The sequence below is a fragment of the Pseudophryne corroboree genome, chromosome 9 (genome assembly GCF_028390025.1).
Source record: "Pseudophryne corroboree isolate aPseCor3 chromosome 9, aPseCor3.hap2, whole genome shotgun sequence".
Taxonomy (NCBI): Eukaryota; Metazoa; Chordata; class Amphibia; order Anura; family Myobatrachidae; genus Pseudophryne; species Pseudophryne corroboree.
Window position 1 is genome coordinate 270,386,669 of NC_086452.1, and position 22,556 is coordinate 270,409,224.

The window sequence follows — 22,556 nt, forward strand, 5'->3', positions numbered from 1 at the left end:
CCGCCCCCTCAGCGGCGGGCTTCTGTCCCGCTTCTGTGTGGAAAAAATGGCGGGGGTTTGTACATATATACAGTCTCTGACTGTATCCATGTACTCTTTTGCCAAAAGGTACTCAAATTACCCCCCCCCCCCCCCCCCCCCCCAGCGCCCTGCACCCTACAGTGACCGGAGTGTGAAGGTGTGCTGGGAGCAATGGCGCACAGCTGCGGTGCTGTGCGCTACCTTATGTGAAGACAGGAGTCTTCTGCCGCCGATTTCGATGTCTTCATGCTTCTGCTGCTTCTTTTCTTCTGGCTCTGCGAGGGGGACGGCGGCGCGGCTCCGGGAACGGACAATCGAGGTTAGGTACCTGTGTTCGATCCCTCTGGAGCTAATGGTGTCCAGTAGCCTAGAAGCGCAACCTAGCTGCAGATAGGTAGGTTTGCTTCTCTCCCCTCAGTCCCACGTAGCAGTGAGTCTGTTGCCAGCAGAAGCTCACTGAAAATAAAAAACCTAACAAATACTTTCTTTTTCTAGCAGGCTCAGGAGAGCCCACTAGGAGCACCCAGCTCAGGCCGGGCACAGATTCTAACTGGAGTCTGGAGGAGGGGCATAGAGGGAGGAGCCAGTGCACACCAGTTAGTACCTAATCTTTCTTTAGAGTGCCCAGTCTCCTGCGGAGCCCGTCTATTCCCCATGGTCCTTACGGAGTCCCCAGCATCCACTAGGACGTTAGAGAAATCCAAGTTTTGATAGAGGATAACCACTCAGGCTCCCTTGCTGGTATCTGTGCTAAAGCAGTGCTATCCTGATTACATGGAATGGGATCATCCTGGGAGGATAAATCCTCTGCAGCATATGACACTGTGTCCATGGACATAGCTAAAGGTGACCACCACAAACACACACAGGTGGGGGTAGGCAGAGTTCCCCCCCTCCCCCCAAGAATGGCAAGAGAGAGACAGATTGGAGACAACACACACACACAGCGTTTTTAGCAAAGGGAGACCCCTTGTCAGCGCTGACTGTGTTCCTCAACAGGATACACAGTCTAATTACAGCCTCCTATCCCTTCTACAACCCCCTGGTACCGTACAGTAAGCTGGAATTGCTGTGGAGGGACCCAAGTCTTCCTCTCAGCGCATGTAGGCAGGGAAAATGGCGCTGGAACGCTGCTGAATCCGCTCTCAGGAGCAGCTCCGCCCCCTTAATGGCGCTGTCTTCCCACTCTTCAGGTGATTATATTGGCCTGAGGAAAGTTGCTGGCTGAGATTCCTGGACCACAACAGGCTTGCTGACCAGTATGGGGGGGTAAGCCCTGGCCCAGGGCACCCCTCACAGCGCCGCACTATGTGCCTCTGGTACCATCCCGGAGCGCGGTTAATACCGTGCTCCCTCCCCGTTGCCGCCATCTTCACCCCGGTCCCCAACTTGCTAGGGGAAGGGGGTCGGTGACTAACTCACCACTCTCTTCAGCTCTGTAAGGGTTCGGCGGCATGCTGCTGGGGCGAGCGGTTCCCCTGTGGCGGAGACCGATCAGGCCTCTCTGGAGCTCAGTGTCCAGTCAGCGGAGTCAGTGGCTCAGACCCCACAGGGCGGACACTGCTCCGCCCCTTAGTCCCACGCTGCAAGTAGGCTGTTGCCAACAGCCTCCTGTAAAAAAAATAAACCCTAAACTAAAACTTTACTAGAAAAGCTCAGGAGAGCTCCCCTAGCTGTGACAGGCTCCTCGGGCACATTTTCTAAACGGAGTCTGGTAGGAGGGGCATAGAGGGAGGAGCCAGCCCACACTCTCAAACTATTAAAGTGCCAATGGCTCCTGGTGGACCCGTCTATACCCCATGGTACCAATAGCATCCTCTAGGACGTAAGAGAAAGGCGTTTCATAAGAGGTGCCGGCAATCATACACTAAGGGGTCGATTCTATTCGGCAACTTAAGAATAGCGCCGGGAATTAGCTCCCGACGCTATTCAATTCAGCTGCTAGTGACCCGCAATTGTCGGGAATTCTTCTCTCATCCCCGGGGGATGAGAGAAGAAACCCGACAAAAGTGCTGCCTCGCGGCCGGCGCAAGGCTGATTCGGTCGGGAACAGTGGCGCAAGTGGGCGGGTACGGGTGGGTACGGCGTACCCGTAAGAATTTAGCCGTGGGTACGCCGTACCCACACCGACGGGCCGCCGCTCCTCTTCCTTCCCTCCCTCCCCCACGCCGCACCGCCGCACATGTGAGGGCAGGAGAGGCAGGAGAGTGCAGCCTGCGCCTCTCGTTCCCCTCAGTCTCCGGTGGGTGTTTCAGTTTACTTCAGCGCCGATCCGTGAGCCAATCAGAGCTCGCACCCGCGAGCTCTGATTGGCTCACGGATCGGCGCTGAATTAAACTGAGACACCCGCCGGAGAATGAGGGGAACGAGAGGCGCAGGCTGCACTCTCCTTCCCTCACATGACAGACAGGAGGACAGCGACGGCAGCGGTGAGTAGGGGAGGGGGGCACGTTATACCTGGCACTGGGGGGGCATGTATACCTGGCACTGGGGGGGCATATATACCTGGCACTGGGGGATATCTGGCACTGGGGGGGCATGTTATACCTGGCACTGGGGGCATATCTGGCACAGGGGGGGTATATATACCTGGCACTGGGGGATATCTGGCACAGGGGGGCATGTATACCTGGCACTGGGGGCATATCTGGCACAGGGGGGCATGTATACCTGGCACTGGGGGCATATCTGGCACAGGGGGGCATGTATACCTGGCACTGGGGGCATATCTGGCACAGGGGGGCATGTATACCTGGCACTGGGGGATATCTGGCACAGGGGGGCATGTATACCTGGCACTGGGGGCATATCTGGCACAGGGGGGCATATATACCTGGCACTGGGGGCATATCTGGCACAGGGGGGCATATATACCTGGCACTGGGGGCATATCTGGCACAGGGGGGCATATATACCTGGCACTGGGGGCATATCTGGCACAGGGGGGCATATATACCTGGCACTGGGGGCATATCTGGCACAGGGGGGCATATATACCTGGCACTGGGGGCATATCTGGCACAGGGGGGCATATATACCTGGCACTGGGGGCATATCTGGCACAGGGGGGCATGTATACCTGGCACTGGGGGCATATCTGGCACAGGGGGGCATGTATACCTGGCACTGGGGGCATATCTGGCACAGGGGGGCATATATACCTGGCACTGGGGGATATCTGGCACAGGGGGGCATGTTATACCTGGCACTGGGGGGGGCATGTATACCTGGCACTGGGGGCATATCTAGCACAGGGGGGCATATATACCTAGCACTGGGGGATATCTGGCACTGGGGGGGCATGTTATACCTGGCACTGGGGGATATCTGGCACTGGGGGGGGCATGTATACCTGGCACTGGGGGATACCTGGCACTGGGGGCATATCTGGCACAGGGGGGCATATATACCTGGCACTGGGGGATATCTGGCACAGGGGGGCATGTATACCTGGCACTGGGGGATATCTGGCACTGGGGGCATATCTGGCACTGTAGGGGCATTTCTGTATCTGGCACGGGGGGCAATGTATATCTGACACTGTGAGGCAATGTATGGCACTCTGGGGGCATTTCTGTATCTGGCACTGTGGGGCATTTCTGTATCTGGCACTGTGGGGCATTTCTGTATCTGGCACTGTGGGGCATTTCTGTATCTGGCACTGTGGGGCATTTCTGTATCTGGCACTGTGGGGCATTTCTGTATCTGGCACTGTGGGGCATTTCTGTATCTGGCACTGTGGGGCATTTCTGTATCTGGCACTGTGGGGCATTTCTGTATCTGGCACTGTGGGGCATTTCTGTATCTGGCACTGTGGGGCATTTCTGTATCTGGCACTGTGGGGCATTTCTGTATCTGGCACTGTGGGGCAATGTGTATCTGGCACTGTGGGGCAATGTGTATCTGGCACTGTGGGGCAATGTGTATCTGGCACTGTGAGGCAATGTGTATCTGGCACTGTGAGGCAATGTGTATCTGGCACTGTGAGGCAATGTGTATCTGGCACTGTGAGGCAATGTGTATCTGGCACTGTGAGGCAATGTGTATCTGGCACTGTGAGGCAATGTGTATCTGGCACTGTGAGGCAATGTGTATCTGGCACTGTGAGGCAATGTGTATCTGGCACTGTGAGGCAATGTGTATCTGGCACTGTGAGGCAATGTGTATCTGGCACTGTGAGGCAATGTGTATCTGGCACTGTGAGGCAATGTGTATCTGGCACTGTGAGGCAATGTGTATCTGGCACTGTGAGGCAATGTGTATCTGGCACTGTGAGGCAATGTATGGCACTCTGGGGGCATTTCTGTATCTGGCACTGTGGGGCAATGTGTATCTGGCACTGTGGGGACAATGTGTATCTGGCACTGTGGGGACATTTGTGTATCTGGCACTGTGGGGACATTTGTGTATCTGGCACTGTGGGGACATTTGTGTATCTGGCACTGTGGGGACATTTGTGTATCTGGCACTGTGGGGACATTTGTGTATCTGGCACTGTGGGGACATTTGTGTATCTGGCACTGTGGGGACATTTGTGTATCTGGCACTGTGGGGACATTTGTGTATCTGGCACTGTGGGGACATTTGTGTATCTGGCACTGTGGGGACATTTGTGTATCTGGCACTGTGAGGCTATGTGTATCTGGCACTGTGAGGCAATGTGTATCTGGCACTGTGAGGCAATGTGTATCTGGCACTGTGAGGCAATGTGTATCTGGCACTGTGGGGCAATGTGTATCTGGCACTGTGGGGCAATGTGTATCTGGCACTGTGGGGTTATATGTATCTGGCACTGTGGGGCAATGTATATCTAGCACTGTGGGGCAACGTGTATCTGACACTATTGGGGTCATACGTGTATCTGCCCCTCCCCCATATGTGTATCACGCCCCCATTTTCATTGGCCACGCCCCATGTGGCATTTGGGCACACCCATTTTTTTGCGCGGGTGCTTTCGGCGCGCGCACACAGTACCCGTAAGACATTTTTTCTACTTGCACCACTGGTCGTCAATCAGCATCGCCGCGGGTAGTTAAGTCGGAGAATGCCCGTTCTCCCAACAAAACTACCTGTTAAGTCGGCGAGAACGGGACATCGCCGACTTAACTGGAGCTGAATTGAATAGCGTCGGGAGCTAATTCCCGGCGCTATTCTTAAGTTGCCGAATAGAATCGACCCCTAAGAGGGAAGTCCAGGAGCAGAGCATTCCGTCCCTACTGGAGAGGGTCACGTTGGGAGGTTTGCTGCATTCTGCCCAAGTTCTACGTTTTGGACTCTGCTTACATAGGGTCTGTTTCTGAAAGGGGTGCAGCACATATCTGAAACAGTGGAGCGATGATTTTCATCTGAGCTGCACAGTGCATTTGTCCCTATTTTGTAGTTGCAGTTAAGATTTGGATGAATGGTAGTAGAACTATGAGGGGAGTTAATGGATGATGACTGGGAAGTAAAGGAGGTGTGGCTAACGAGATTCATGGAGATGTGCCAGGGCATTTTCAGGGGGTGATGAAGGCGTGTTGCAGAAAGTGCTTGCGTACAGAGACCATCCTGGGATAGAGAAACTGCACCTGCCATGGGGCTGGTGCAAGATTCGATGGTGTGACCAACGGTGGAGTATACGTATACACCAAGCGATATTTCTACATCTACAGACGTCTCAGTCCTTGCACATTCTAATGCATGGAATAATATTGCTACAAAGACCTAGGGAAGGTCTTTGTAGCAATATTACCATAAATACAGACAACTGCAGCAATTTCATCGGTGTCTGACACAATCAGCCCCATAATGAGGGGTCCTCGCCATCTTACATTTGCAACATTCAAAGAGCAATGCATTGTGGCTGCTGCTCTTCAAAATATAATGAACTGATCATTTTATAAAAGTTTACGGACATTAAAAACACTATCAAGATCTTGTTATTGTTAACCTAGTCTCACATTCCTGACACAGACCAGCAAAATACACTAATTTATTTATAGATGCAGATGAATCACCATATCACAGAGCACTTACAGAAGCACAATCATCTCAGGGATCAGTACAAAATCCCGCTGGACGGCATCCCGGCGGTCAGAATACCGATACCGGAATCCCGACTAACACAATCCCGAACGGGGGGCGAGCGCAACGCAGTCCCTTGCGGCCACGCTGCGGGCACGGTGCCTCACTACGCTCGGCACACTAATTTATTCTCCCTCTATGGGTGTTGTGGACACCCACGGAGGGAGAATATGTCGGGATTGTGCCATTCGGGAATCCGGTGTTGGTATTCCGATCGCCGGGATTCCGGACGGCGGGATCTTGACCGCATCGCTCATCTCATTTCATTCAATGGTCTCCCTCAATATAAAGCACACCCTATCCATGTATACTGCCCCTCTCTGTATAATACACTGCGCATAAATACTGTCCTTCTCCGTATAATACACGCTGCGTATATACTGTCCCATTTCATATAACAAACATTTACCTCGCTGCAACTTAATCTGCCTAAGCTCATGCTCAGAAAAGCCAGCCCAGCCGGCCATTTATACTACTAATGCTTCTACCTCCGAGAGGCAGAAAGGATGGATTTGTCTTGTCTCGCATACAGAGAGCTACTTCCGCCTCACACACCTCTGCCACGTCAAAGTTCCCTCAGCCAGGACCTAAGGAGACTGCCCCATAATGCCTGTCAGAATAAAACACACAATGAAACTGCTTTGTCACTTCAGCTGCTATTTTTCTTTCATTGTAAACATGCTGTATTTTACAAATACCATCATGAAGAAAATTATCTACTGCGAATTCATGAAAATAAATAATATATACGGTACCAAACAGGCTCGAAAAGCGCACATGACAGAGGGGGTGATTCAGAGGTGGACATAGTAGGGATGGACATCGAAAGAAAACCATCATATGATGGCAATGCTTACGCCATTGAAACTTTCGATGCGATGGTTACTAATCACATCAAAAGTATTCGATGGTGAAAACTATTTATATGACTAGTGCATGCGCAAAAGCCAGCATTTCCGTTGGCAAGGTGGGAACTGGGATCGGGGGCAGGGCCAGACTCTGAGCAACATATTACTTTAATCACTGGACATTGTGTGTATAATATACAGATATAATATACACAATGCCCAATGATGAAGTAACATTGCCCCCACAGTGCCAGATACACAATGCCCCCACAGTGCCAGATATTGTATACAGTGCCAGATATACACTGCCCCCACAGGGCCAGATATACATTGCCCCCACAGGGCCAGATATACATTGCCCCCACAGGGCCAGATATACATTGCCCCCACAGGGCCAGATATACATTGCCCCCACAGGGCCAGATATACATTGCCCCCACAGGGCCAGATATACAATGGCCCCACAGGGCCAGATATACAATGGCCCCACAGGGCCAGATATACAATGGCCCCACAGGGCCAGATATACAATGGCCCCACAGGGCCAGATATACAATGGCCCCACAGGGCCAGATATACAATGGCCCCACAGGGCCAGATATACAATGGCCCCACAGGGCCAGATATACAATGCCCCCCCCACAGGGCCAGATATACAATGCCCCCCCCACAGGGCCAGATATACAATGCCCCCCCCACAGGGCCAGATATACAATGCCCCCCCCCCACAGGGCCAGATATACAATGCCCCCCCCCACAGGGCCAGATATACAATGCCCCCACAGGGCCAGATATACAATGCCCCCCCCACAGGGCCAGATATACAATGCCCCACTGTGCGCTCATTGCCTGACCCCCCCACCCCTTACCGCTGGCTCTGTTTCTTCTATGTGATACTTCTATGTAATACTTTTGATGCGATGGTTAGTAACCATCGCATCGAACGTTTCAATAGTGAAAGCATTGCCATCATATGATGGTTTGCTTTCGATGTACGTCCCTGTCTGACACTCTCACTGCTTCAGACATGAGCCTGCTCAGTCAGTCCCCTCACCCCCTCCCCTCTCTAGGCTGCAGGACCCACTGTTAGCTCTGATTGGATCTCATTGACTCAGAGAGCCAATCAGAGCACAAATCTCACTCTGCAGCAGCAGTCACTCACACAGCAAAAGCCACAGACACACGGAGCTCAGGAGGATTCAGAGGAGACAGTGACGTCACTGAACTTTATATCACCCCCCCAGCTATACACCACCACTGATCATCATTTAGGAGGGCTATGGACAAAGTCCTTGCTTGAGTATGTTTTGGACTGTGGGAAGAACCAAGAGAAAACACAAAAAACATGGAAAGAACATACAAACTCCACACCATAATCATCAGAATTGGTCCCATGTGAGACAGCAAAGCAAACTGTGCACTGGGCCAGTTGCCATCCACATTATTGTGAATGGGTACTGAGTCTGAACCTTATGTTATGTACCAAGCTCCAAAAAAGGAAGCCTTTTGGAGCTTGGTCCCAAAGTTTGTTAGCCAATCAGAGCTCGTGGACCGGCAGCCGCTGCTCCTGATTGGCTGCCGGTCCGCAAACTCTAATTTGCTAACGAGCCGGTGCCTCATTTCAGATTGACCCTGCCGCTGGAGAGTGAGACCGGGCATCAAAGATAATTGAGAGGCAGGAGAGGCACTGCGCTGCGCCCTCCTCCCCTCATACAGAACGAAGTCAGCGGCATGCAGTATGGTGGACGGACCGGCGGTACGTCGTACTGGCTGGGAATTTCTTACCGGTATGCCGTACTGCCATGCTTGCAGCACTGAGCAAGACTCCTGCGCAGTGACTGACACTGCGCCACGTGCATCTCCCCACTGCTGGACAAAGAGACTGCAGGAGAGAAATCATAATAGCAGTTCTATGCTTGTTTTTTTTGGCCTTGGAACTCTACTATTTACAGTAATGTGAAAGTGTGCAATGCAGTACAAGTTAATGTATTAATTATGGAAAAGATAAAATTTTCAGTATACTGATGGGTCAGGGCAGGGTATGTCAAACTCAGTCCGGAAGGCACCCTAAAAGTCAAGGTTTTAAGGCTATCTATGCATGAGCACAGGTGCTTAAACCAAGCTGACTAATGTACTAATTAATTCACGTGTGCATAAGTTTATATAGCCTTAAAACCTGGTTTGTTAGCATGCCTTGAGGACCGAGTTTGGGAAACACTGGGTCGGGGATTTTAATTGAGTAAAAATCTAGTTATAACCAAGTTTAGTGAACATTTGTTCAATCTGGTACAGGATAAGTGGTGAAAGTATGTACTCTATAATGCTATGGAACATAAAAATAGGATTTTAATTACCTACCAGTAAATCCTTTTCTTGTAGACGATACTGGGGTCCATTTAGTACCATGGGGTATAAACGGGTCCACTAGGAGCCATGGGCACTTTAAGCATTTGATAGTGTGTGCTGGCTCCACCTCTATATGTCCCTATTTCCAGACTCAGTCTAGGAAACTGTGCCCGAGGAGAGACGGACATACTCCGAGAGAAGGATTGATAAGGATAGTGGTGAGATTCCAAACGAGCACGCGCGCACACACACACACACACACACACACACACAAGGAAAGCCAAGCTAACCAAATTTGAAACAGGAACAGCAACGACTGAACCAACATTACTTAACCAAGTAACAGTGCAGGAAGAACGAAGCACTGGGCGGGCCCCAGTATCCTCTACCGCATTGTTTTTCAACCACTGTGCCGTGACACACTAGTGTGCCCTGAGCAATCTCCAGGTGTGCCGCCATAGAAGCAGAGCCATGCCTGTCAGTGTTTTGCCGCTACTGCGGCCCTGAAACAATCAATACTGGTGGGTTTAGTGGTTGCAGAACCAGTTCTAATTTTGGGCACGGGCACTGTTGGGCTCTTCTGGCTTTCTCAGATGTGGCTCAGGAGTTATCTATGGAGAAGCTGCGACATGACATCCTAGGACACGCAACTGCACCATCATTATATTTGAGTGTGCCTTGGCAATATTTAGAGCTTGATCAGTGTGCCACGAGTTGTAAAAGGTTGAAAATCTCTGCTCTACGGACTACGAGAAAAGGATTTACCGGTAGGTAATTAAAATCCTATTTTCTCTTACGTCCTAGAAGATACTGGGGTCCATTTAGTACCATGGGGATGTACCAAAGCTCCCAAACCGGGTGGGAGAGTGCCGAGGTTCCTGCAGAACTGACTGACCAAACTGAAGGTCCTTAGAGGCCAAAGTATCGAACTTGAAGAACTTTGCAAACGTGTTCGAACCTGACTAAGTATCTGCTCGGCAGAGCTGTAAAGCAGAGACACCCCGGGCAGCCGCCCAGGAAGAACCCACCGACCTAGTAGAGTGGGCCTGTACAGATTTTGGACATGGCAAACTTGCCGTGGAATAAGCATGCTAGATAGTAAGTCTGATCCAGCGTGCAATTATTTGCTTTGAAGCAGGACACCCAATCTTTTTAGGATTTTAAAGAACAAACAGCGATTCGGTCTGTGACGAGCTGTTCTTTTCACATACACCTTCAAAGCCCTCACGACATCCAAAGACTTTGAAGTAGCAGAGGTGTCGATGACAACCGGAACCACAATACGTTGGTTGATGTGAGACGCAGACACCACCTTAGGAAAAAATTGCTCTGTCCTCATGGAAATGCAGCACCACCTCGAGATCCCAGATGTAGGCCCACATCCACTCCTGCTTGTAGAAAAAGCAGGAAACGTCCTAGATGGAATTCCACCACAGAAAATGTTCTGCTCTCATAGCAAGAGACGTATTTCTTCCAAATACAATGGTAATCCTTAGACATTACCCCCTTCCTGGCTTTGATCATAGTCGGGATAACCTTGTTAGGGATCCCTCTCCTGGCTAGAATCAGTCGTCCAACTTCCATGCTGTCAAATGTAGCCGCGGTAAGTCCTGATAGACAAACGGGCCCTGTTGCAGAAGATCCTCGCGAAGAGAAAGAGGCCACGGATCTTCGATGAGCATCTCCAGAAGGTCCGTGTACCAGGCCCTTCTTGGCCAGTCTGGAGCAATTAGAATTGCTTGAACCCTTTCCCTTTTTATTCTCTTTAGAATTCTTGGGATCAGAGGAAGTAGAGGAAACACGTACACCATCTGATAGACCCATGGAGTCGTCAGGGAGTCTACCGCCACGACCTGTGGGTCTCTCGACGGGGAACAAAACCGCTTGAGCTTCTTGTCGAGACGAGATGCCATCACGTCGATCTGTGGATATCCCCATCGACTTATCAAACACCTGAACACTTCAGGGTGAAGGACCCACTCCCCCGGGTGCAGGTTGTGTCTGCTGAGGAAGTCTGCTTCCCAGTTGTCTACTCCCAGAATGAAGACCGCGGACAACGCTACAGCGTTTCTCTCTGCCCAGAGAATTCTTGACACCTCTGACATTGCTGCTCTGCTTTTCATTCCGCCCTGTCGGTATATGTACGTTACTGCAGTCACATTGTACGACTGGACCTTAATGGCCTGATCTTGAAGAAGATGTAAGGCCTGCAGAAGGGCGTTGTATATGGCCCTGTTGATTGGATGTTCAGTATGTTGACTGGAAGGATGACTTCCTGATTAGACCATCACCCTTGAAACTGCACTCCCTGAGTGACTGCTCTATAACCTCTGAGGATTGCGTCTGCAGTTAGCAGAATCTAGTTCAGAATTCCGAACTTCCAACCCTCGATGAAGTGAGAGGTTTGTAGCCACCACAGAAGGGAGATCCTGGCTTTTGGCGACAGACGGATCCTCTGGTGCATGTGAAGATGCGATCCGGACCATTTGTCCAACAGATTGAGCTGGAAGGGTATTACCTGAAACCTTTCGTATTAAAGAGCCTCGTAAGAGGCCACCATTTTCCCCAGAAGGCGAATGCATAGATGCACAGATATCCAGGTTGGCTTCAGGACATCCCGAATCATCGACTAGATCACTGTCTTTTCCAACTGAAGGAACACCTTCTGCGACTCCGTATCCAGTATCATTCCCAGGAATGGGAGCCTCAGTGTTGGCTCTAGGTGAGATTTCTGAAGGTTCAGAATCCACCCGTGATCCTGGAGAAGTTTGGTTGAGAGAGCAACGCTGTCCAGCAACCTTTCCCTGGACAGTGCTTTTATCAGGAGATCGTCCAGGAACGGAATTATGTTCACTCCCTGTTTGCGGAATAGAAACATCATCTCTGCCATCACCTTGGTGAACACCATCAGTGCCGTGGAGAGGCCAAATGGCAGGGCCTGGAACTGGTAGTGACAGTCCTGCAGTGCAAACCGTAGGTAAGCCTGATGAGACGGCCAGATCGGAATGTGAAGGTACGCATCCTTGATATCTAGAGACACTAAGAATTCCCCCTTATCCAGACCAGAGATCACCGCTCTCAGACATTCTATCTTGAATTTGAACACTCGTAAGGATGGGTTTAACGACTTGAGGTTCAAAATTGGTCTTACCGAACCGTCCGGTTTCGGTACTACAAACAAGTTGGAATAGTACCCCTTGTTTAACTGATGAGGTGGAACTGGAACAATGACGTGAGTCTGTACCAGTTTTTGGATGGCATGTTGTAAAGTTACCTCTTGTGAAACTGGCAAGCCTGATTTGAAGAATCTGTGAGGTAGGAGCTCTTGGAACTCCAGTCTGTAGCCCTGGGAAAAATAAGAATTTACTTACCGATAATTCTATTTCTCATAGTCCGTAGTGGATGCTGGGACTCCGTCAGGACCATGGGGAATAGCGGGCTCCGCAGGAGACAGGGCACATCTAAATAAAGCTTTTAGGATCACATGGTGCGTACTGGCTCCTCTCCCTATGACCCTCCTCCAAGCCTCAGTTAGGTACTGTGCCCGGACGAGCGTACACAATAAGGAAGGATCTTGAATCCCGGGTAAGACTCATACCAGCCACACCAATCACACCGTACAACTTGTGATCTGAATCCAGTTAACAGTATGATAACAAAAAACGAAGTAGCCTCTGAAAAGATGGCTCACAACAATAGTAATAACCCGATCTTTGTAACAATAACTATGTACAAGTATTGCAGACAATCCGCACTTGGGATGGGCGCCCAGCATCCACTACGGACTATGAGAAATAGAATTATCGGTAAGTAAATTCTTATTTTCTCTAACGTCCTAGTGGATGCTGGGACTCCGTCAGGACCATGGGGATTATACCAAAGCTCCCAAACGGGCGGGAGAGTGCGGATGACTCTGCAGCACCGAATGAGAGAACTCCAGGTCCTCCTTAGCCAGAGTATCAAATTTGTAAAATTTTACAAACGTGTTCTCCCCTGACCACGTAGCTGCTCGGCAAAGTTGTAATGCCGAGACCCCTCGGGCAGCCGCCCAAGATGAGCCCACTTTCCTTGTGGAGTGGGCCTTTACAGATTTAGGCTGTGGCAGGCCTGCCACAGAATGTGCAAGTTGGATTGTGCTACAGATCCAACGTGCAATCGTCTGTTTAGACGCAGGAGCACCCATCTTGTTGGGTGCATACAATATAAACAACGAGTCAGATTTTCTGACTCCAGCTGTCCTTGAAATATATATTTTTAATGCTCTGACAACGTCCAGTAACTTGGAGTCCTCCAAGTCGCTAGTAGCCGCAGGCACCACAATAGGCTGGTTCAAGTGAAAAGCCGAAACCACCTTAGGGAGAAAATGAGGACGTGTCCGCAGTTCTGCCCTGTCCGAATGGAAAATCAGATATGGGCTTTTGTATGATAAAGCCGCCAACTCTGAAACTCTCCTGGCTGAAGCCAGGGCCAATAGCATGGTTACCTTCCATGTAAGGTATTTTAAATCTACCGATTTTAGAGGCTCAAACCAATGAGATTTGAGAAAATTCAAAACTACGTTCAAATCCCACGGTGCCACTGGAGGCACTATTGGGGGTTGTATATGTAGTACACCTTTGACAAAAGTTTGTACTTCAGGCACTGATGCCAATTCCTTCTGGAAGAAGATTGATAAGGCCGAAATTTGAACTTTAATGGACCCCAATTTTAGGCCCATAGACAATCCTGCTTGCAGGAAATGTAAGAATCGACCCAATTGAAATTCTTCCGTTGGAGCCTTCTTGGCCTCACACCACGCAACATATTTTCGCCAAATGCGGTGATAATGTTGTACAGTCACTTCCTTTCTAGCCTTAATCAAGGTAGGAATAACTTCCTCTGGAATGCCCTTTTCTTTTAGAATCCGGCGTTCAACCGCCATGCCGTCAAACGCAGACGCGGTAAGTCTTGGAACATACAAGGTCCCTGCTGAAGCAGATCCCTTCTTAGAGGTAGAGGCCATGGATCCTCCGTGAGCATCTCTTGAAGTTCCGGATACCAAGTTCTTCTTGGCCAGTCCGGAGCCACCAGTATTGTTCTTACTCCTCTTTTCCGTATAATTCTCAGTACCTTTGGTATGAGAGGCAGAGGAGGGAACACATACACTGACTGGTACACCCACGGTGTTACCAGAGCGTCCACAGCTATTGCCTGAGGGTCTCTTGACCTGGCGCAATATCTGTCCAATTTTTTGTTGAGGCGAGACGCCATCATGTCCACCTTTGGTCTTTCCCAACGGTTCACAATCATGTGGAAGACTTCTGGATGAAGTCCCCACTCTCCCGGGTGAAGGTCATGTCTGCTGAGGAAGTCTGCTTCCCAGTTGTCCACTCCCGGGATGAACACTGCTGACAGTGCTATGACATGATTCTCCGCCCAGCGCAGAATCCTTGCAGCTTCTGTCATTGCTCTTCTGCTTCTCGTGCCGCCTTGTCGGTTTACGTGGGCGACTGCCGTGATGTTGTCCGACTGGATCAACACCGGCTGACCCTGAAGCAGCGATTTTGCCAGGCTTAGAGCATTGTAGATCGCTCTTAGCTCCAGTATATTTATGTGAAGGGACGTCTCCAGGTTTGACCACACGCCCTGGAAGTTTCTTCCCTGTGTGACTGCTCCCCAGCCTCGTAGGCTGGCATCCGTAGTCACCAGGACCCAGTCCTGTATGCCGAATCTGCGGCCCTCTAACAGATGGGCACTCTGCAACCACCACAGGAGAGACAACCTTGTTCTTGGTGACAGTGTTATCCGCTGATGCATGTGCAGATGCGATCCGGACCATTTGTCCAGCAGATCCCACTGAAATGTCCGTGCATGGAATCTGCCGAATGGAATCGCTTCGTAAGAAGCCACCATCTTTCCCAGGACTCTTGTGCATTGATGTACTGACACAGTTCCTGGTTTTAGGAGGTTCCTGACAAGTTCGGATAACTCCCTTGCTTTCTCCTCCGGGAGAAACACCTTTTTCTGAACCGTGTCCAGAATCATTCCCAGGAACAGCAGACGAGTTGTCGGGGTCAATTGAGATTTTGGAAGATTCAGAATCCACCCGTGTTGCTGAAGCACTACCTGGGTTAGTGCTACACTGACTTCCAGCTGTTCTCTGGACTTTGCCCTTATCAGGAGATCGTCCAAGTAAGGGATAATTAATACGCCTTTTCTTCGTAGAAGAACCATCATTTCGGTCATTACCTTGGTAAAGACCCGAGGGGCCGTGGACAAACCAAACGGCAGCGTTTGAAACTGATAATGACAGTCTTGTATCACGAACCTGAGATACCCTTGGTGTGAGGGGTAAATTGGGACATGCAGATAAGCATCTTTTATGTCCAGGGACACCATGAAGTCCCCTTCTTCCAGATTCGCTATCACTGCTCTGAGTGACTCCATCTTGAACTTGAATTTCTGTATGTACAGGTTCAAGGATTTCAGGTTTAGAATAGGTCTTACCGAACCGTCCGGCTTCGGTACCACAAATAGTGTGGAATAATACCCCTTTCCCTGTTGTAGGAGGGGTACCTTGACTATCACCTGCTGAGAATACAGCTTGTGAATGGCTTCCAAAACCGACGTCCTTTCTGAGGGAGACGTTGGTAAAGCAGACTTTAGGAACCGGCGAGGGGGAGACCTTTCGAACTCCAACATGTAACCCTGAGATATTATCTGCAGGATCCACGGGTCCACTTGTGAGCGAGCCCACTGATTGCTGAAAATCTTGAGTCGACCCCCCACCGCTCCTGAGTCCGCTTGTAAAGCCCCAGCGTCATGCTGATGGCTTTGTAGAACCCGGGGCGGGCTTCTGGTCCTGGGCAGGGGCTGCTTGCTGCCCTCTCTTACCCTTTCCTCTGCCTCGCGGCAGATAAGACTGTCCTTTTGGTCGCTTGTTTTTATAGGAGCGAAAGGACTGCGGCTGAAAAGACGGTGTCTTTTTCTGTTGGGAGGGGGTCTGAGGTAAAAAAGTGGATTTGCCGGCAGTTGCCGTGGCTACCAGGTCCGAAAGACCGACCCCAAATAATTCCTCTCCTTTATATGGCAATACTTCCATATGCCTTTTGGAATCCGCATCACCTGACCACTTTCGCGTCCATAAACTTCTTCTGGCAGATATGGACATCGCGCTTACTCTTGATGCTAGAGTACAAATATCCCTCTGAGCATTTCGCATATAAAGAAAAGCATCCTTTAATTGCTCTAGAGTCAATAAAATACTGTCCCTATCCAGGGTATCAATATTTTCAGTCAGAGAATCCAACCACACTACCCCAGCACTGCACATCCAGGCTGAGGCTACTGCCGGTCGCAGTATAACACCAGTATGTGTGTATATACTCTTCAGTGTAGTTTCCAGCCTCCTATCTGCTGGATCCTTGAGGGCGGCCGTATCAGGAGACGGCAACGCCACTTGCTTTGATAAACGTGTGAGCGCCTTATCCACCCTAGGGGGTGTTTCCCAGCGCGCCCTAACCTCTGGTGGGAAAGGGTATAATGCCAATAACTTCTTGGAAATTAGCAGTTTTCTATCTGGGTTAACCCACGCTTCGTCACACACGTCATTCAATTCCTCTGATTCTGGAAAAGCTACAGGTAGTTTTTTCACCCCCCACATAATACCCCTTTTTGAGGTACCAGCAGTATCAGAGATCTGCAAAGCCTCCTTCATTGCCGTGATCATATAACGTGTGGCCCTATTGGAAAATACGTTTGTTTCTTCACCGTCGACACTAGATTCATCTGTGTCGGTACCCGTGTCGACTGACTGAGGTAAGGGACGTTTTACAGCCCCTGACGGTGTCTGAGACGCCTGAGCCGGTACTAACTGGTTTTCCGGCCGTCTCATTTCGTCAACTGACTTTTGTAATGTGCTAACATTATCATGTAATTCCATAACTAAAGCCATCCATTCCGGTGTCGACTCCCTAGGGGGTGACATCACCATTACCGGCAATTGCTCTGCCTCCACACCAACATCGTCCTCATACATGTCGACACACACGTACCGACACACAGCAGCCACACAGGGAATGCTCTAATCGAAGACAGGACCCTCTTAGCCCTTTGGGGAGACAGAGGGAGAGTTTGCCAGCACACACCAAAAACGCTATAAATGTATATAAACAACCCTAGAAGGTGTTGTTTTTGATATAAGCGCTTTTAATATATCAATATCGCCAAATTATGCCCCCCTTCTCTTTGTTACCCTGTTTCTGTAGTGCAGTGCAGGGGAGAGTCCTGGGAGCCTTCCTCACCAGCGGAGCTGAGCAGGAAAATGGCGCTGAGTGCTGAGGAGAATAAGCTCCGCCCCTTTTTCGGCGGGCTTTTCTCCCGGGTTTTAAGAAAACTGGCCTGGGTTAAATACACACATTTTGCCACTAAAGGTATTTAATATTGCTGCCCAGGGCGCCCCCAGCAGCGCCCTGCACCCTCCGTGACTGAATCAGTGAGACGTGTAGCAACAATGGCGCACAGCTGCAGTGCTGTGTGCTACCTTCATGAAGACTGAGGAGTCTTCTGCCGCCTGCTTTCCGGACCTCCGTCTTCAGCGTCTGTAAGGGGGATCGGCGGCGCGGCTCCGGGACGAACCCCAGGAGGACCTGTGTTCCGACTCCCTCTGGAGCTAAGTGTCCAGTAGCCTAAGACTCCAATCCATCCTGCACGCAGGTGAGTTGGAAATCTCTCCCCTAAGTCCCTCGATGCAGTGATCCTGTTGCCAGCAGGATTCACTGAGATTTAAACCTAAAAAAACTTTTTCTAAGCAGCTCTTTAGGAGAGCCACCTAGATTGCACCCTTCTCGGACGGGCACAAAAACCTAACTGAGGCTTGGAGGAGGGTCATAGGGGGAGGAGCCAGTACGCACCATGTGATCCTAAAAGCTTTATTTAGATGTGCCCTGTCTCCTGCGGAGCCCGCTATTCCCCATGGTCCTGACGGAGTCCCAGCATCCACTAGGACGTTAGAGAAATAAGAATTTACTTACCGATAATTCTATTTCTCATAGTCCGTAGTGGATGCTGGGAACTCCGTAAGGACCATGGGGAATAGCGGCTCCGCAGGAGACTGGGCACAAAAAGTAAAAGCTTTAGACTAGCTGGTGTGCACTGGCTCCTCCCCCTATGACCCTCCTCCAAGCCTCAGTTAAGATACTGTGCCCGGACGAGCGTACATAATAAGGAAGGATCTTGAATCCCGGGTAAGACTCATACCAGCCACACCAATCACACCGTACAACTCGTGATCTGAACCCAGTTAACAGTATGATAACCGTAGGAGCCTCTGAAAAGATGGCTTCCAACAATAAACAACCCGATTTGTTTGTAACTATATACAAGTATTGCAGACAATCCGCACTTGGGATGGGCGCCCAGCATCCACTACGGACTATGAGAAATAGAATTATCGGTAAGTAAATTCCTATTTTCTCTGACGTCCTAGTGGATGCTGGGAACTCCGTAAGGACCATGGGGATTATACCAAAGCTCCCAAACGGGCGGGAGAGTGCGGATGACTCTGCAGCACCGAATGAGAGAACTCCAGGTCCTCCTCAGCCAGGGTATCAAATTTGTAGAATTTAGCAAACGTGTTTGCCCCTGACCAAGTAGCTGCTCGGCAAAGTTGTAAAGCCGAGACCCCTCGGGCAGCCGCCCAAGATGAGCCGACCTTCTTTGTGGAATGGGCTTTTACAGATTTTGGCTGTGGCAGGCCTGCCACAGAATGTGCAAGTTGAATTGTACTACAAATCCAACGAGCAATCGTCTGCTTAGAAGCAGGAGCACCCAGCTTGTTGGGTGCATACAGTATAAACAGCGAGTCAGATTTTCTGACTCCAGCCGTCCTGGAAACATATATTTTCAGGGCCCTGACTACGTCCAGCAACTTGGAGTCCTCCAAGTCCCTAGTAGCCACAGGTACCACAATAGGTTGATTCATGTGAAACGCTGAAACCACCTTAGGGAGAAATTGAGGACGAGTCCTCAATTCCGCCCTATCCGAATGAAATATCAGGTAAGGGCTTTTATAGGATAAAGCCGCCAATTCTGATACGCGCCTGGCTGAAGCCAGAGCCAACAGCATTACCACTTTCCATGTGAGATATTTCAAATCCACTGTGGCAAGTGGTTCAAACCAATGTGATTTTAGGAACCCTAAAACTACATTGAGATCCCAAGGTGCCACTGGGGGCACAAAAGGAGGCTGTATATGCAGTACCCCTTTGACAAACGTCTGAACTTCAGGCAGTGAAGCCAGTTCTTTCTGGAAGAAGATCGACAGGGCCGAAATTTGAACCTTAATGGATCCTAATTTTAGACCCATAGACAATCCTGCTTGCAGGAAATGTAGGAAACGACCCAGTTGAAATTCCTCCGTAGGGGCCTTCTTGGCCTCACACCACGCAACATATTTTCGCCAAATGCGATGATAATGTTTTGCAGTTACATCCTTCCTGGCCTTGATCAGGGTAGGGATGACTTCATCTGGAATGCCTTTTTCCTTCAGGATCCGGCGTTCAACCGCCATGCCGTCAAACGCAGCCGCGGTAAGACTTGGAACAGACAAGGTCCCTGCTGGAGCAGGTCCTTCCTGAGAGGTAGAGGCCACGGGTCCTCCGTGAGCATCTCTTGCAGTTCCGGGTACCAAGTTCTTCTTGGCCAATCCGGAGCCACGAGTTTACTCCTCTCCTTCTTATGATTCTCAGTACTTTTGGTATGAGAGGAAGAGGAGGGAACACATATACCGACTGGAACACCCACGGAGTTACCAGAGCGTCCACCGCTATTGCCTGAGGGTCCCTTGACCTGGCGCAATATCTGTTCAGTTTCTTGTTGAGACGGGACGCCGTCATGTCCACCTTTGGTTTTTCCCAACGGTTTACAATCACTTGGAAGACTTCTGGATGAAGTCCCCACTCCCCCGGGTGGAGGTCGTGTCTGCTGAGGAAGTCTGCTTCCCAGTTGTCCACCCCCGGAATGAACACTGCTGACAGTGCTATCACATGATTTTCCGCCCAGCGGAGAATCCTTGCAGCTTCTGCCATTGCCCTCCTGCTTCTTGTGCCGCCCTGTCTGTTTACGTGGGCGACAGCCGTGATGTTGTCCGACTGGATCAATACCGGTTGACCCTGAAGCAGAGGCCTTGCTTGACTTAGGGCATTGTAAATGGCCCTTAGCTCTAGGATATTTATGTGAAGAGACGTTTCCATGCTTGACCACAAGCCCTGGAAATTTCTTCCCTGTGTGACTGCTCCCCAGCCTCTCAGGCTGGCATCCGTGGTTACCAGCATCCAATCCTGAATGCCGAATCTGCGGCCCTCGAGAAGATGAGCCTTCTGTAACCACCACAGGAGAGATACCCTTGTCCTTGGAGATAGGGTTATCCGCTGATGCATCTGAAGATGCGATCCGGACCATTTGTCCAGCAGATCCCACTGAAAAGTTCTTGCATGGAATCTTCCGAATGGAATCGCTTCGTAAGAAGACACCATTTTTCCCAGGACTCTCGTGCACTGATGCACTGACACTTGTCCTGGTTTTAGGAGATTCCTGACTAACTCGGATAACTCCCTGGCCTTCTCCTCCGGGAGAAACACCTTTTTCTGTACTGTGTCCAGAATCATCCCTAGGAACAGTAGACGTGTTGTTGGAATCAGCTGTGATTTTGGGATATTTAGAATCCACCCGTGCTGACGTAGCACTACCTGAGATAGTGCTACTCCGACCTCTAACTGTTCCCTGGACCTTGCCCTTATCAGGAGATCGTCCAAGTAAGGGATAATTAATACGCCTTTTCTTCGAAGAAGAATCATCATTTCGGCCATTACCTTGGTAAAGACCCGTGGTGCCGTGGACAATCCAAACGGCAGCGTCTGAAACTGATAATGACAGTTTTGTATCACAAACCTGAAGTACCCTTGGTGAGAAGGGTAAATTGGGACATGGAGATAAGCATCCTTGATGTCTAGAGATACCATATAGTCCCCTTCTTCCAGGTTCGCTATCACTGCTCTGAGTGACTCCATCTTGAATTTGAACCTTTTTATGTAAGTGTTCAAAGATTTTAGATTTAAAATTGGTCTCACCGAGCCGTCCGGCTTCGGTACCACAAACAGCGTGGAATAATACCCCTGTCCCTGTTGTAGGAGGGGTACCTTGATTATCACCTGCTGGGAATACAGCTTGTGAATAGCTTCCAATACTGCCTCCCTGTCGGAGGGAGACGTTGGTAGAGCAGACTTCAGGAACCGGCGAGGGGAAGACGTCTCGAATTCCAATTTGTACCCCTGTGATACTACCTGCAGGATCCAGGGGTACACTTGCGAGTGAGCCCACTGCGCGCTGAAATTCTTGAGACGGCCCCCCACCGTGCTCGAGTCTGCTTGCAGAGCCCCAGCGTCATGCTGAGGACTTGGCAGAAGCGGGGGAGGGCTTCTGCTCTTGGGAAGAGGCTGCATGGTGCAGTCTTTTTCCCCTTCCTCTGCCCCGAGGCAGGAATGAGCGGCCTTTTTCCCTCTTGCCCTTATAGGGACGAAAGGACTGGGTTTGAAAAGACGGTGTCTTTTTCTGCTGAGAGGTGACCTGGGGTAAAAAGGTGGATTTTCCAGCCGTTGCCGTGGCCACCAGGTCCGATAGACCGACCCCAAATAACTCCTCCCCTTTATACGGCAATACTTCCATATGCCGTTTGGAATCCGCATCACCTGACCACTGTCGCGTCCATAACGTTCTTCTGGCAGAAATGGACATCGCACTTACTCTAGATGCCAGGGTGCAAATATCCCTCTGTGCATCTCGCATATATAGTAATGCATCCTTTAAATGCTCTATAGTTAATAATATACTGTCCCTATCCAGGGTATCAATATTTTCAGTCAGGGAATCCGACCAAGCCACTCCAGCGCTGCCCATCCAGGCTGAGGCGATCGCTGGTCGCAGTATAACACCGGTATGTGTGTATATACCTTTTAAGATATTTTCCAGCCTTCTATCAGCTGGTTCCTTGAGAGCGGCCGTATCAGGAGACGGTAACGCCACTTGTTTTGATAAGCGTGTGAGCGCCTTATCTACCCTAGGGGGTGTTTCCCAACGTGCCCTAACCTCTGGCGGGAAAGGGTATAGTGCCAATAATTTATTAGAAATCAGCAGTTTTTTATCGGGGGAAACCCACGCTTTATCACACACCTCATTTAATTCATCTGACTCAGGAAAAACCACTGGTAGTTTTTTCACACCCCACATAATACCCTTTTTTGT

General features: G+C 50.2%; 1 protein-coding gene across 2 annotated transcripts in view; it reads right to left on the reverse strand.

Annotated features, from left to right (window-relative positions):
- Positions 1–22,556, reverse strand: part of GORAB (golgin, RAB6 interacting) — a 117,731-nt gene that overhangs the window by 89,136 nt on the left and 6,039 nt on the right. The window contains exon 1 of one of the 2 annotated variants that reach the window (XM_063940298.1): positions 6,494–6,627. The exons of the other annotated variant lie outside the window; for it this stretch is intronic. Within the exon in view, the coding sequence (XP_063796368.1) occupies positions 6,494–6,551 (58 nt within the window). The 5' untranslated portion in view covers positions 6,552–6,627. Of the gene's footprint in view, positions 1–6,493; positions 6,628–22,556 lie in introns of those variants that run through there. 2 annotated transcript variants of the gene reach the window in all.